The following is a 16395-nucleotide window of genomic DNA, read 5'->3' as shown; positions in this document are numbered from 1 at the left end:
TTCCTTCTCCTCCCCCCCATTATATTCCACATGGGCTGTGCTTGAAAGTAATTTTTTTTTATGTAGAATATCTATCAAACCTGTAAGGTAATTTGTGTTTAACATTATTTAATATTTTTTGTTTTAAATATTTCAGTGACCATGCAATGTTAAAAAAGTTGTCAAATGCCAGGCATTGTGTAAACTGAGAAGAGCTAACATTCAGACTGTGTTAATTTGATTTAAACTGAGAATAAAATCATGTTACAATCCTGACCGCCATCCTGTCTTTTACAATATTGGAGTCAAAGATATGTTCTAATTCAGCTTCCTGAATTGGAATTTTTATAGTAATTATTTGTGAGTGTGTGTGTCTCTGCTTAAACAGTCCAATTCTATAAAAGCTCCACATATCAGGAGTAGGTCTGTGTCCCAAATGGCACCCTATTCCCTATATACTGCACTACTTTTGTTTCTTTACAAAAGTAGTGCACTATGTAGGGAATAGGATGCCATTTGGCACTCCGCTCAGGACTTCCTCCTGGCCAGTATACAGTATTGGTGAACACTACAGTATCATGATGCACAGGCTTAACAAAAGCAGCCCTACTCTATCAACAAACACAGTTCCTCCACACTGGGTGGTTCCCATATGTGTCTGTCTGTAACTCAAAGAGGGAGAGAGACAGAGAGAGAGGAGAGGGGAGAGAGAAAGAGAGACGGAGACAAGTGGGGGGGTGGGGGCATGTAAATGTGAGAGAAAGAGAGAGGGGGAGGTAGAGCTGGGGTGGAGAAAATGGGGACCTGAAGAAGAGAGAAAGGGTAGATGGAGGGAAGTGGACAGAGGTACACTTATTCCAGAGAACACTTAACCGTGACGCTGACTCACACACATGCACTGAAAGGTTGGGATTCCTGGAAACAATGAACTACTATGAACAGGGTTGAAAATCATATAGCATTCCTCACATTCGCCCAAACCTGCCTTTAGCAGTAGCACTGGCCTGAGGGTTGGAGTGTGAGAATGGTCTCTAATTCTCACGTTGGGGAGACCAGCAGAGTGAGAGCTACAAAAATATTTTTCCTGTGTATGTGTTTATGTCTGCAAGTGTGTGTGTGTGTGTGTGAGAGACAGTAAATTCCCGCCACTTAGCTACATTTACACCTAACACCTTTCACTGTTTTCAAGGCCCAACCTGTCCAGTCTTACATTACCTACTCGAACAACCCTAATCTCTCGTGGACAGATGCACATAGCATAAACGGTGATAGCATCTGTCAACAGACTGTGGGATGCAACGACTAAAGAGGAACTTTTCTCCAGTACGCACATTTCTTGTCACTGATCATTTGGACAAATCACAATTTCACAGGTGCTCGCATCTTTTAGATTTCTGAAGGGTAGGGGACATTTGGCCCATAGACTTGCCCAAAACTCGCTGTCAGTTTCCGTTTCAAGGGGTGGAGACTTCGGACATTATCTAACACGTCTCCTTCTAGAATTTAAACAAGCATCTGATGCAATTACGCCAGATTTTAGTTCTGGGTGTCCGAGATTAAACAAGCTCCAAAAGTATCTGTACACCAGAGCCAAATGATACAACGACTATGAGGTTAAAGTGCAGAGTTAGCGGCAGGCGGACAAGCAATAACCGTCGTAGTACGAGCCTGATCTGGAATGTGAAGCTAACTGAAGTTGTCTAGCTTTATAAAAGCCTGAGTAGATCTAGCTTACTTCGTAGTATACCACTCAGGGCTGCAAACACAGAAGGGGTTATGATATAAGGGAAGATATGAAGGAAGATCAGTGGTCGTGGAAGAAAGGTTTCACAACTTTTGGGGGACAACCTATCAAATTCCCCAAGAAATGCTAACCTCTCACTATTACAATAACAGGGGAGGTTAGCATTTTTTATGACTAATTTTTGGCAGTTTTACTTTAGTGCCTTATTGCAAACAGGATGCATGTTTTGGAATATTTGTATTCTGTACAGGCTTCCTTCTTTTCACTCTGTCAAGTAGGTTAGTATTGCGGAGTAACTACAATGTTGTTGATCCATCCTCAGTTTTCTCCTATCACTGCCATTAAACTCTCTGTTTAAAGTCACCATTGGCCTCATGGTGAATCTTTCTGTAACTTTTTCACTCATCATTATTCTTGATTAATTCAGGATTATCCGTAATCATGGATGTTGAAGTATTTTGAAACACTTCTGATTTACAATAAAAGTGACTCCAAAATGACACAATACATTATTTACCATACATTTCTATTGGGCACAAAATAATCTGAAACACAACCAACACAAACAGCAAATGCATCCAAGTTTGTAGAGTCACAAGCTTCATGTAATCATTGCGTGCTAGGAATATGGGACTATGTACAAAAAGTACTGTAATTTCTAAACGGTTCACCTGATATGGATGAAAATACCCTCAAATGCACTTTAACCTCATAGTCATTGAATCATTTCAAATCCAACGTGCTGGAGTACAGAGCCAAAACAACAACAAAATTGTCACTGTCCCAATACTTTTGGAGCGCACTGTACCTCAACCACAGACCAGGGGTCGTATGTATCAAGATTTTCAGAGTAGGAGTGCTGATTTAGGATCAGTTTTGCTTGTTAGATCACAATCAATAAGACTACATGGACAGGGGGGACCGGATCCCTGATCAACACATTTACTCTGAGAGGGTTCACACATATGGCACCACTGTACTGCATCTCTAGTTTGACTGTATAACCAACCCAGGCCCATCCTGTTACCTGCCTCCTCCCTCCCTGCTCTGCTTCCTCTTCCTATAGCCAGTCTGATTTGAAAGTCAAATCAACCCTCAGTATTTCCCTGCACCTCTCACAGGTTCAATCATAATGCTCCTTTGTCCCAGGCAACCGCATGCTGCGTCACCCTCGTTTCTGTAACACACTCAAGCATACTGTTACTGCGCTGGTGATGTTCACAAGTGTACACACACTCACGCAAACACACTGTGGTTATATGGGCATTGACTGTGGGCGACAGCAGGCAACTGTTTGAGTAATCCATGAGGTGGCGTGTCCCACTCTCTAACCCCTGACCCACACACAGTAATAACACACTCATACAAACAGTACATATAATCATAGCATACAGCACAAAATGGTCCCATAATATGACTGATACAGTGCCTTCAGAAAGTATTCATACCCCTTGACTTACTCCACATTTTGTTGTGTTACAGCCTGAATTCATAATGGATTCATTTTTCCCCTCACCAATCTACACACAATACCCCCTAATGACAAAGTGAAAACATGTTTTTAGATTTTTTTGCTAATTTATTGAAAATTTAATTCAGAAATATCTAATTTACATAAGTATTCACACCCGAGTCAACACGTTAGAATCACCTTTGCCAGCCATTACAGCTGTGAGTCTTTCTGGGTAAGTCTCTAAGAGTTTTGCACACCTGGATGGTACAATATTTACACATTTAAAAAATTCTTCATGCTCTGTCAAGTTGGTTGTTGATCATTGCTAGACAGCCCTTTTCAAGTCTTGCCATGGATTTTCAAGCCGATTTAAGTCAAAACTGTAATTAGGCCACTCAGGAACATTCAATGTCGTCTTGGTAAGCAACTCCAGTGTATATTTGGCCTTGTGTTTTAGGTTATTGTCCTGCTGAAAGGTGAATTTATCTCCCAGTGTCTGTTGGAAAGCAGACTGAACCAGATTTTGCTATAGGATTTTACCTGTGCTTAGCTTTATTCAGTTTCTTTTGATCCTAAAAAACTCCCTAGTCCTTGCCGGTAACAAGCATAACCATAACATGATGTAGCCACCACCATGCTTGAAAATATGAAGAGTGTTACTCAGTGATGCGTTGCGTTGTATTTGCCTCAAACAAAACACTTTGTATTCAAGACATAAAGTTAATTTCTTTGACACATTTTTTGCAGTTTTACTTTAGTGCCTTATTGCAAACAGGATGCATGTTTTGGAATATTTGTATTCTGTACAGGCTTCCTTCTTTTCACTCTGTCAATTAGGTTAGTATTGTGGAGTAACTACAATGTTGTTGATCCACCCTCAGTTTTCTCCTATCACAGCCTCTGTTTTAAAGTCACCATTGGCCTCATGGTGAAATCCCTGAGCGGTTTCTTTCCTCTTCGGCAACTGAGTTAGGAAGGACGCCCGTATCTTTGTAGTGACTGGGTGCATTGATACACCATTCAAAGTGTTAGTAATAGCTTCACCATGCTCAAAGGGATATTCAATGTCTGGGTTTTTTGCAAGGCATTGGAAAACCTCCCTTGTCTTTGTGGTTAAATCTGTTTGAAATTCACTGCTCAACTGAGGGACCTTACAGATAATTGTATGTATGGGGTACAGAGATGATGTAGCCATTCAAAATCATATATATTGCACACAGTGTGAGTCCATGCAACTTATGTGACTTTTAAGCAACTTTTTACTCCTGAACTTATTTAGGCTTGCCATATCAAATGGGTTGAATACTAATTGACTCAACATTTCAGCTTTTAATATTTAATTAATTTGTAAACATTTCTGAAAACATAATTCCACTTTGACATTATGGGGTATTGTGTGTAGGCCAGTGACACAAAATCTCAATTTTATCAATTTTAAATTCAGGCTGTAACACAACAAAATGTGGAAAAGGTAAAGGGGTGTGAATACTTTCTGAAGGCAGTGTATGTGGTTGTCCCACCTAGCTATCTTAATATAAATGCACTAAGTTGCTCTGGTTAAGAGCGTCTGCTAAATTACTAAAATGTTAAAGTACAGAGGTTGTGCTTTGAGTTCTCTAGATCTCGATATCAGTGTTTCCTCAACATCTTTCTGATTGGGGACTCACACCTGGCGAGATAATCAGCGACATAGCTACCAGCGACCAGTCATTTTGCATTGAAAGGAGACAACGACTTAACGGCCAGCGACCAGAGATCGGCACGACTGCGCGACAGCCAATCGGGAGAGGGCAGCTCTTGCTTGCAAGCTTTGACATTGGCTTATAGGCCCTCCTGTAGCTCAGTTGGTAGAGCATGGCGCTTGCAACGCCAGGGTTGTGGGTTCGATTCCCACGGGGGGCCAGTATGAAAAATGTATGCACTCACTAACTGTAAGTCGCTCTGGATAAGACCGTCTGCTAAATGACTAAAATGTAAAATAAAACTGCCATCCTACACCCACCAGGAGAGATCTCAACGTCTTGATCACTGATTATCTCGGCAAGTGTGAGTCTACAGTCAGAGCTTCATCCAGGGTTGCTGACACTGACAGCCTTTTCATATGAACCCATCGGAGGCAGAGGCATTTTTTTTGTAATGGTAAAGATGAACTACTAAATCCAATGTATACACATGATGGGCCCCAAATGGCACCCTATTCCATACATAGCATGCTACTTTTGACCAGAGTCATATGAGCCCTGGTAAACAGTAATGCACTATACGAAGTAGGAAGCCATTTGAGATGCAGCCTGTCTTTTCAAACGATCAAAACATCTTTGGAGTCTGTCCACTGCAGTTTTGTTGAGCTGACATACTTGTACAGTAGGTTTGACATCACGATGTGTAATCCGAACCACATATGATAAGTATGAAACTAACCCAAAGATCCTGTTGCTCTAGCCTGAGTGCCAGTCTTTTCTGCTCTCTTGCCAACTCCTTACGGAATTGTCTTGGCAAAAAGGGTGTAAAGCAATATGGGGGCAACTCCGTCTGGCCTACCATAGCGACAGAATGTGTAAGAGGAAAGCTAAAAAAAGACCTCGGGGTAGATTTCAGACTGGACAAAGTCTGAAATCCCACGCTACAGAAGGCTATATAGGTCCGCTAACAAAGGAATAGTAAAGGCTTTTTTTAATTCCGATGTTCTTTTTATTTCCGATTTTTTTCCACTTCCAGCTATGCATGAGACCAGACCTGGGTTCAAATATTATTTGAAATCAAATACTGTACTTTGATCATTTGTTCTAGCCTGACTAGAGCGCCAGATGTACAGGGTTTACTTTTGCGACTACTATTGTTCCATTGTGCCAGGCAAGCTCAATCAAGCACGGTTAAATGCATTTGAAATGTTTTCCAATAGTATCTGAACCCAGGTCAGGAGAGAGATGAATGTGTTTAATGTCCTAACGTTGCAGCTTTCAAATGGGAACAATTGTGAAAGTCTATAGGCGATTCTATCACAGCTTTATTTTGAATGACGAATATTACAGGCAACAAGTGAAATTGAGCAAAACAATATCAAGATGGAAAAATCAAATGAGAAGTCAACAGAAAACTTACAGCTGAGCAAAGCTTAAGAAAGAACCGTTGTATAGAGTAGGCCTATTTCCATAGCCTATTATTAGCAATGTAGGCTACAACCTACCTACAACGTATAGAAGCCTATTGAATAATTATGCAGTTCTGGGGACAGCAGTTGCGTGCTCTGTATTTACAACCCATCACGACGCACAGCCAGCGGTTGTCACTTGCGCGTCGGCACACACAACCACATCTTCCATGCCACAGCTCCAACAGAGAGGAATAAACAACCCAAAAATATTTTGGCTCCAAAATATATTTTGTCATGATTCCTTTCATCCCTCCTGTAGCATGCGAGCGAGCTCACGATAGCGGTCCTTTTAAAATTGATTTGTGTAACCTTTTTTCTTTAAAAAATATTTTTTGGGGTTGGCCAATTCATGGGTTGCACGTTTCGTCACAATATTGTACCGAATGTTGGTTTTAGGACTAATGGCAAACTGAACATTCTACTCAATACATCCTCAATAGGCACTGATAAAGATTTGGTCTAGTCATTTTTATCCAGAGCGACTTACAGTTAGTGAGTGCATACATTTTCATACTGGCCCCCCGTGGGAATCGAACCCACAACCCTGGTGTTGCAAACGCCATGCTCTACCAACTGAGCTACACGGGACTAAAGTGCATTATTGTGGCTTGAAAACATGATGCCATTTCTAAAGACAGTAAATTATTAGTAGCAAAACCTTGTGTCATAATTTTTATGTCGTCAGATTTACTTTAGTTGCAGTATAATGTTAGCTCGCTAAGACTGAGTGGAGACTACTGGATTTTAGTTGGCTGAAGTTAGCATTTCTAGCTATTTTTGACTAACTTTGCTAGCTAATAACAACATTGCCATCTGTCTAAAGTACATTTGACGACATGATGGCTAAGTTGTTTCCTCCTAAATATTTGACGACTTTAGCAATGTCATCGTACTTACAATCCACTATAGTGTAATTTAGGCGAAACAGTCATCGCTCCCGTTCAAGGTCATTAGCCCCCTTTCTACTTTGACTGCGGCGTCTGTAGAACGTTGATAACAATGACGCGACCGATTGACGGAGGTGCAACAATGAATAGGGGGGTGATACCATTGTATATCACAATGTTATATGGGTACTTAATCGCAGGTTGGCATTTACTGAGATGACTCATGTCCTGGAGGCAGCTCTTCAGAGTGGTCACTAGCTGGCACAGTCACAAAGTCATACAATCTGATTTTAAACCTATCCCTAATCTTAACCACACTGCTAACCCTAATGCCTAACCTAAAATTAAGACCAAAAAGCACATTTTTGTTATGATATAGACAACTTTGCAGGAGGCCGATCTAGCGGCAACAGATCAGTTCTGCCTCCAGGACAAGATTCATGACAATAAAACGTCAACCTGCTACTTAAATCACGATAGGACAATGGTTGACATCGCCCAACCCTTGACCACACCTCCCAAGACTTTCAGCATGATGAAGAGAATGAAGAGTAGGGGTGTGTCCTCCCTCACTCTCAGTCTTCAGTAGTGTTTGTCCTCTGTTGGTGTGGTGACCATCACTTCCTTGTTTCCAAAGTCCCAGAATGCCGTCATGTGGAAGGCCATGTTGGAGAGCACCACCAGGTACTCACATAGAGCAAACAGAGTGTAGACTGGAGGGAGAGGGAAATAGAGAGGGAGGGAGTAGAGTAGATGAGTCACTTGTCTCAGTGAAGGAGAGCGGTATACTGTATAAACAAAAGTATGTGGACACCCCTTCAAATTAGTGGATTCGGCTATTTCAGCCACACCCGTTGCTGACAGGTGTATAAAATCGAACACACAGCCTTGCAATCTCCATAGACAAACATTGGCAGTAGAATGGCCTTACTGAAGAGCTCAGTGACTTTCAACGTGGCACCGTCATAGGATGCCACCTTTCCAACAAGTCAGTTCGTCAAATTTCTGCCCTGCTAGAGCTGCCCCGGTCAACTGAAAGTGCTGATACTGTGAAGTGGAAACGTCTAGGCGCAACAACGGCTCAGCCACAAAGTGGTAGGCCACACAAACGGGACCGGCGAGTGCTGAAGCGCGTAGCGCGTAAAAATAGTCTCCTTGGTTGGAACACTCACTACCGAGTTCCAAACTGCCTCTGGAAGCAACGTCAGCACAAGAACTGTTCTGGGTTTCCATGGCTAAGCAGCCGCACACAAGCCTAAGATCACCATGCGCAATGCCAAGCGTCGGCTGGAGTAGTGTAAAGCTTGCTGCCATTGGACTCTGAAGCACTGAAAACACGTTGTCTGGAGTGATAAATCACGCTTCACCATCTGGCAGTCCGATGGACGAATCTGGGTTTGGCGGATGCCAGGAGGACGCTACCTGCCCGAATGCATTGTGCCAACTGTAAAGTTTGGTGGAGGAGGAATAACGGTTTGGGGCTGTTTTTCATGGTTCGGGCTAGACCCCTTAGTTCCAGTGAAGGGAAATCAAAACGCTACAGCATACAATTACATTATTGATGATTCTGTGCTTCCAACTTTGTGGCAACAGTTTGAGGAAGGCCCTTTCCTGTTTCAGCATGACAATGCCCCCGTGCACAAAGCGAGGTCCATACAGAAATGGTTTGTCGAGATCGGTGTGGAAGAACTTCACTAGCCTGTAAAGAGCCCTGACCTCAACCCCATCTAACACCTTTGGGATGAATTGGAACGCCGACTGCGAGCCAGGCCTAATCGCCTAAAATCACTGCCCGACCTCACTATTGCTCGTGGCTGAATGGAAGCAAGTCCCCACAGCAATGTTCCAACATCTAGTGGAAAGCCTTCCCAGAAGAGTGGAGGCTGTTATAGCGGCAAAGGGGGGACCAGCGCCATATTAATGCCCATGATTTCGGAATGAGATGTTCGACGAGCAGGTGTCCACATACTTTTGATCATGTAGTGTACATTCATACAGATGATATACATAGCATGTTACAGAAGAGTTGAGAGAATGTGTACACTAGAAGAGACAGGAGTAAGAAACCAGCTGGGGTGGAGGTCAAAGGAGCGGAGCTTTCAAACTGTAGTATTGGTGTTATCATTACTGGTAAAGCCGGGGTTGACAAAGATATGAGGGAAATGGAGAAACAAAACCCTCAACACAGACAACTTCGACTGAAACTTCCTCTACTACAGGGTGATGTATATTAGGAAACATGACTTTACCAGCACCTGATTGACTGAGCTGAGAGGAGCATAAGTAAAAAATGGGTGGGACTCTGTTCAAAAGTAGGACACTATATAGGGAAAAGGGTTCCAATACGGATGCAGCCAAACACTCACTTCCTGGTTCACAGTACTTGTTGTGGCGTCTGAAAAAGTAGGCGGCGACCAAACAACAGCTGACATTGAAGAGAAAGAGACGCACCTTCCAACGAAACGACGTGAACTCCTGGGAGAGACAGAGAGAGAGAGAGAGAGAGAGAGAGAGAGAGAGAGAGAGAGACCGACAGACGCAGAAAGAGAATGAGAGATCAAGACAGATAGAAAGAGAGATTGAGACAGAGAGGGAGAAAGAGATGGAGACAGAGAGACACACAGTGAGCGGTTATAATGTAGCTATAACAGGTGGTGTTGTAACAGTGTATTTAGAGTTCAGAGTGCCTCAGGCTGGTGAGGGTAGTTGGGTTGGTTCCAGTGTGCGTAACCCACTTCCCCTGCTCTGCTCTGAACAGACCAAGCCACACACTAACAATAAACAAGCTGTGGACTCACACACACACACAACTCGGGTGACACCATCATAGTTCTGTGTGTGGTTATAAATTAATTTCCACACCTGTTTGCTGGTGTTGAAACTGTGGCTCAATTTGTGTTGAAAGGCTATCAGAGACCAGTGTGTGTGTCCATAACGAGCCAGGGCCATAATGAGCTCTCTGGTATTCAAAAAGCATTTCAAAGCAGGAATGCTAATCTAGGATCAGGTCTCCCTGTCCAATTGTATTAATTATGATCAAAAGGCATAATTCATCTTAGACTCTTTATTAATAGGGGCCCTGGTAACAGTAGCTCAACGCTGTCACGGGTGGTGACAAAGGGTCCTGTTCTCTGGCACGGCTGCTGTAGCAGTAATGACCCAGCCTCCGGCACACGTCTACAGTAATGGCATTTTCACTCACAAAAATATATTTTAAAAAGAAAGGGTCCTGTTCCAAGTACAAGAACGAACAGCAGCTTTTTTTTAGTCGGATGTTGAGACATTTACGACAAGTCTTACAAAGTGGGATAACACGACGAGGATTACGCTAGTACTCAAGGACTGAAGAGGAATGGCAATACGAAGGCACACAGCACAAATGACAAACATGCACACAGACACACGCACTCACACACACTCGGTAAGGTGAGGGAATGAGGGTGTGTACTCTACCTCGGGGTTGAGACTGAACTTCTTAATCACCTGCCACAGTCTGCAGGTAATGAGCATGTGCAGAAGAGAGCAGGCGGTGAACGTGATGAAACCATTCTTGTGAACACCTGCCAAACACAAACCCAGCAGTGAATTTAACTCTAAAAACATCAGTACATAATAATAATAATAATATAAAGCCATTTAGCAGACGCTTTTATCCAAAGCGACTTACAGTCATGTGTGCATACGTTTTTACGTATGGGTGGTCCCGGGGATCGAACCCACTACCCTGGCGTTACAAGCGCCATGCTCTACCAATTGAGCTACATCTGTTACTTACTCTAAAACGGAATGAAATTACATTAATGCACCCGTCCTTTGGTCACAAGGGTGTATGAATGCATGTGTACGGTGCATCAGTCCCACGTCCTAACTTGGAATGCAAAGCAGTGTGTGTGTATGCATGTTCGATGCATGCTTGTGCACCTACCGGTACTCACTGTAGGTCTCAGTAGAGGACACATATCTTAAAGCACAAAGCAGTTTGTGTTTGTGTGTGTATGTATGGTGCATGCGTGTGTGTGTGTGTACGGTGCATGTGTGTGTGTATATACAGTGAGGAAAAAAATATTTTGTACGTTTGCCCACTGACAAAGACATGATCAGTCTATAATTTTAATGGTAGGTTTATTTGAACAGTGAGAGACAGAATAACAACAAAAATCCAGAAAAACGCATGTCAAAAAATTTATAAATTGATTTGTATTTTAATGAGGGAAATAAGTATTTGACCCCTCTGCAAAACATGATTTAGTACTTGGTGGCAAAACCCTTGTTGGCAATCACAGAGGTCAGACTTTTCTTGTAGTTGGCCACCAGGTTTGCACACATCTCAGGAGGGATTTTGTCCCACTCCTCTTTGCAGATCTTCTCCAAGTCATTAAGGTTTCGAGGCTGACGTTTGGCAACTCGAACCTTCAGCTCCCTCCACAGATTTTCTATGGGATTAAGGTCTGGAGACTGGCTAGGCCACTCCAGGACCTTAATGTGCTTCTTCTTGAGCCACTCCTTTGTTGCCTTGGCCGTGTGTTTTGGGTCATTGTCATGCTGGAATACCCATCCACGACCCATTTTCAATGCCCTGGCTGAGGGAAGGAGGTTCTCACCCAAGATTTGACGGTACATGGCCCCGTCCATCGTCCCTTTGATGCTGTGAAGTTGTCCTGTCCCCTTAGCAGAAAAACACCCCCAAAGCATAATGTTTCCACCTCCATCCACATTCCTCCTCCTCCAAACACAGCGAGTTGAGTTGATGCCAAAGAGCTCGATTTTGGTCTCATCTGACCACAACACTTTCACCTAGTTCTCCTCTGAATCATTCAGATGTTCATTGGCAAACTTCAGACGGGCCTGTATATGTGCTTTCTTGAGCAGGGGGACCTTGCGGGCGCTGCAGGACTTCAGTCATTCACGGCGTAGTGTGTACCACTTGTTTTCTTGGTGACTATGGTCCCAGCTGCCTTGAGATCATTGACAAGATCCTCCTGTGTAGTTCTGGGCTGATTCCTCACCGTTCTCATGATCATTGCAATTCCACGAGGTGAGATCTTGCATGGAGCCCCAGGCCGAGGGAGATTGAGTTCTTTTGTGTTTCTTCCATTTGCGAATAATGGCACCAACTGTTGTCACCTTCTCACCAAGCTGCTTGGCGATGGTCTTGTAGCCCATTCCAGCCTTGTGTAGGTCTACAATCTTGTCCCTGACATCCTTGGAGAGCTCTTTGGTCTTGGCCATGGTGGAGAGTTTGGAATCTGATTGCTCGTTTGCTTCTGTGGACAGGTGTCTTTTATACAGGTAACAAGCTGAGATTAGGAGCACTCCCTTTAAGAGTGTGCTCCTAATCTCAGCTCGTTACCTGTATAAAAGACACCTGGGAGCCAGAAATCTTTCTGATTGAGAGGGGGTCAAATACTTATTTCCCTCATTAAAATGCAAATCAATTTATAACATAACAGCGTTTTTCTGGATTTTTTTGTTGTTATTCTGTCTCTCACTGTTCAAATAAACCTAACATTAAAATTATAGACTGATCATTTCTTTATCAGTGGGCAAACGTACAAAATCAGCAGGGGATCAAATACTTTTTCCCCCTCACTGTATATATGGTGCATGCCTGTGTGCATCAGTCTACTCACTGTAGGTCTCCGTAGAGGACACATAGGTGAGCAACAGCAGGCCTACGTTCTCAGCCAGGGCAGCTATGAGAGCCAGGCCACTAAGGGCCAGGTCAGGGAAGCTCTTAGCAAACCGCCCGCGGTAGAAGCTGAAGTAGGCCGCAGCCACCAGGAAACGAGGAGCGGAGTGCAGGCCGATACAGAACCTCCAGATATAGCGCTCTGGGACCAGACTGATAGACGCACTGATTGAGGGAAGGTAGTTGGGCACCTGGTGGAGAGGAGGTGTAGCAGGAGGAGAGGTCAGTTAATGAGTCCAGAGAGACGCACTAATGGAGGGGAGGTAGTTGGGCACCTGGTGTGGTGGCAGCAGGAGGAGAGGTCAGTCAATGGAGTGTTATTTGTGTATGTAGTGTAGCACATTCTACAATGCTGTATTTAATTAAGTGATACACACACATTGTCAGTATTACCAGTAGTGTAGCATGTGTAGTGTAGCACATTCTGCATATAGCTAAGCTAATACTGCATTTTTCAAAGTGCAACATAGGCCCTTATTAAAATAAAAATTCCACCCAAAAAGTATATTTTGGTATTCGTTTCATTAGTCCATTGTTGATATAGTCCCAAAATGTAATGCATGTTAGCATTCAAGATGTAACTTTTAAAATACATAAATAGAGCCGGTATGATGAATTTTGCATCATTTGATGCAGAACGCAGCATCATATGATGCAAAATGCATCATACCTGCTATATTTCCGTATTTTGAAAGTGATGTATCTTGAATGCTGACATGTAATACATTGTGGGACAATAACAGCCATGGACTAATAAAACAAATAAATACAAAAATTATTGGGAGGAGTTTTCCTTTAACTACCCAAAAGCAAGGACAGTGGTGAGGGAAACCTCCCTAGGAAGAGTCAGAGAGAGAGAGGAAGGCAAGACATACAGAGACAGAAAGACAGACCGAAAGGGAGGTGAACTACTCACCTGACAGTGGGTATAGGTAGACTCATCGAAATGGAACATCAGAGAGATGACGAGGCAGGCTATTAGACCGGTTAGAGCCAGCAAGACGGTCCCGACGGCGAAGTGCGTGAAAGGCAGCCGGATCAGCGGCTTATCCCGATCCAGACTTCCGTACAGTCCCTGCAGCATCCTGCCAACACAACATCACCCAAACAAATGGAACAGCTCCCGTTAGCGGAGCTCCTTCCTTGACAACTTTTTTTAAAACATGGATGCATGGATAATGTTAGCTGGCTAGTAGAATAATAAAAGCTACATAACGTCGTTTGCTGTATTTCAATATCCAGCTAGCTACTATAGCCTACCATCGGCGCATGCGCGGCTAACTATGGCCAAACCAGTTAACGTGACAGAAGATTCGTTAGTTAGCTGCTCTGGCATGCATTCTCAAATTAACCACAATAATAAATCAACCAAAGATAACTAGTATGACAGTACACGCAACACAAGGTAGCCTACCTGGTTCCCCCAAGCTATCCCGACCAGGAGCTGGATTTCATAGCTTTCCACCCGGTCTCATCCACCAGACTACCATTTTCGCTAACGTGTAACACGCGTTAGCTCCCAGCTCGCTAGCTAGCTGGCTAAAGAGGTAACAAGCTACCGGTACTCAAATAGGTCGTTAAAATTAAGATATGTAGCTAGCTAGTGTAAAGTAATCGTTATCAGTGGTGTAAGTATACTGTGCTGATTTAGTAATCCGTTAGCAGGTTGAATCTAATGGTGAAACAGCTGTAGCCGAACAAGACTTGAGCTACACCGCTTCACCCGGAAGGACCGCTACGTACATCAGCAGGCGGCGTTTTTTCATTGTTTCGCCCACCAAGCAAGGAGTTTATTTATGGCGATCAATGAGTGTCGAATTTGTAAAATAAAATACAAATGTATGTATTATTTGCTACATGAGGTTTATTGCATTGAATATAAGTTTCGTAATGCTTAAATTGTTAAGATTGTACTGATATAAGTAGGACACGTGACATCCTGGCAATTTTGAGAAAAAACACTTTATATCTGAGTTGTCTCGAGATGGCTATGCATATTCATAGCATGAGGCTAGAAGCATGCAGTGGAGGCTCCTCCTCCGAGGGGGAGGGGGAGGACCATCCTCAGTGAATTTCATAAAAATGGTAAAACATTACAAAAGTTATCCTTTTTAGATAAAACTGTACTAAATATAATCACATGTCACCAAATAATTGATTAAAACACACTATTTTGCAAAGAAGGTCTACAGTAGCCTCAACAGCACTCTGTAGGGTAGCACCATGGTGTAGCCGGAGGACAGCTAGCTTCTGTCCCCTCTGGGTATATTGACTTCAATACAAAACCTAGGAGGCTCATGATTCTCACCCCCTTCCATACACTTATACAGTAATTATGACAACTTCCAGACGTCCTCCAGCCTATCAGAGCTCTTGCAGCATGAACTGACATGTTGTCCACGCAATCAAAGGATCAGAGAATTAATCTAGTACTGAAAGCATAAGCTACAGCTAGCTAGCTCTGCAGTGTATAAAATGTGGTGAGTAGTTGACTCAAAGAGAGAGAAAGACAATAGTTGAACAGTTCTGAACAAATTAATTGCTTCCAAAATGAAGGAGAAGCAAGAGAGAAATAGAGAGTTTGTCTTTTTTTTTTCACTTTCAATTTCACTTACTTAGCTAGCAAATGCAGCTAGCTAGTTTAGCCTACTGAAACACCCTGCTCAAACAGAGGGATGATATTGTAACGACCTGGCTAGATCATAAATGAGCAATTGTCCAGACAGAGGTTTGAGTTCCTGGTTTATTAACCAAACTCAACACAGGTTACTGTTTGGCCGTAGCCCACGCCAAATAAATCAAGGATACCTGTATAAAACAACAGTGACCACCTCTTGTTAAGACCAGATGAAAGAGTAAGAACAAAGTCTAAGCATGGTCTTCAACTAGCGATGCCCCCCCCCCACACTCCACTACCAACAGGATGCCCGGCACCAGAACATTCCAGGCATTCCCGTGGTTGGCAAATAGCAGGTTGACTGGTATGTCGGACCCCACGAACACTGGGTACTGGTATGTACAAGACAACAAACGAACCGCATAACACATAACATTTACATTTACATAACACACAGCTGTCTGTGCGGGTCGCTACACAGCCCCCCCACCACAAAGTCCCTCAACCCCGAGGGAACTAATAAAGTCTCTGAAGCGACCCGGAGGTCTCCTTTGCCTGCGTGGCCATGATGGTTGCAGAGTGTCCATATTTGGAACAGGGGGCTCAGTCCGTGGCAGGGGGCTGCCCCTCTGGGGCCCAGGGGATGAAGGCAGGGACATCGGGGACAAGGATGAGGGAACAGGGAATAGAGTCCGTGGCTCCGGGGAACCATGCGGTGACACGGGAGGGAGACTGGGTGAGTGGGCTGTCTGGAGCCTTGTCTGCGGCGCCTGGGGGTGGGTGCTTGGAGAATGTCATTGCCAGAGGGGGGAATTGTGGTGGTCCCTGCGGTTTGGGGAGAAGAGGCCCCTCTGTATGGGGCTAACCTGTCC

General features: G+C 43.6%; 1 protein-coding gene across 1 annotated transcript; it reads right to left on the bottom strand.

Moving 5' to 3' along the window:
* Positions 1-5844: 5844 nt before the first annotated feature.
* LOC121579734 (post-GPI attachment to proteins factor 2) lies at positions 5845-14672 on the bottom strand. Its single transcript, XM_041894581.2, has 6 exons — positions 14321-14672; positions 13823-13991; positions 12848-13097; positions 10671-10777; positions 9584-9692; positions 5845-7930 (listed from the first exon to the last, which is right to left on the bottom strand). The coding sequence occupies exons 2-6, from the start codon at positions 13988-13990 to the stop codon at positions 7800-7802; spliced, it is 765 nt and encodes a 254-aa protein (XP_041750515.1). The 5' UTR covers position 13991; positions 14321-14672; the 3' UTR covers positions 5845-7799.
* Positions 14673-16395: the final 1723 nt, after the last annotated feature.

Source organism: Coregonus clupeaformis, chromosome 13 (genome assembly GCF_020615455.1).
Source record: "Coregonus clupeaformis isolate EN_2021a chromosome 13, ASM2061545v1, whole genome shotgun sequence".
NCBI lineage: Eukaryota > Metazoa > Chordata > Actinopteri > Salmoniformes > Salmonidae > Coregonus > Coregonus clupeaformis.
The sequence above is the reverse complement of the archived record's forward strand: the minus strand, read 5'-3'. Positions and strand labels throughout refer to the sequence as shown.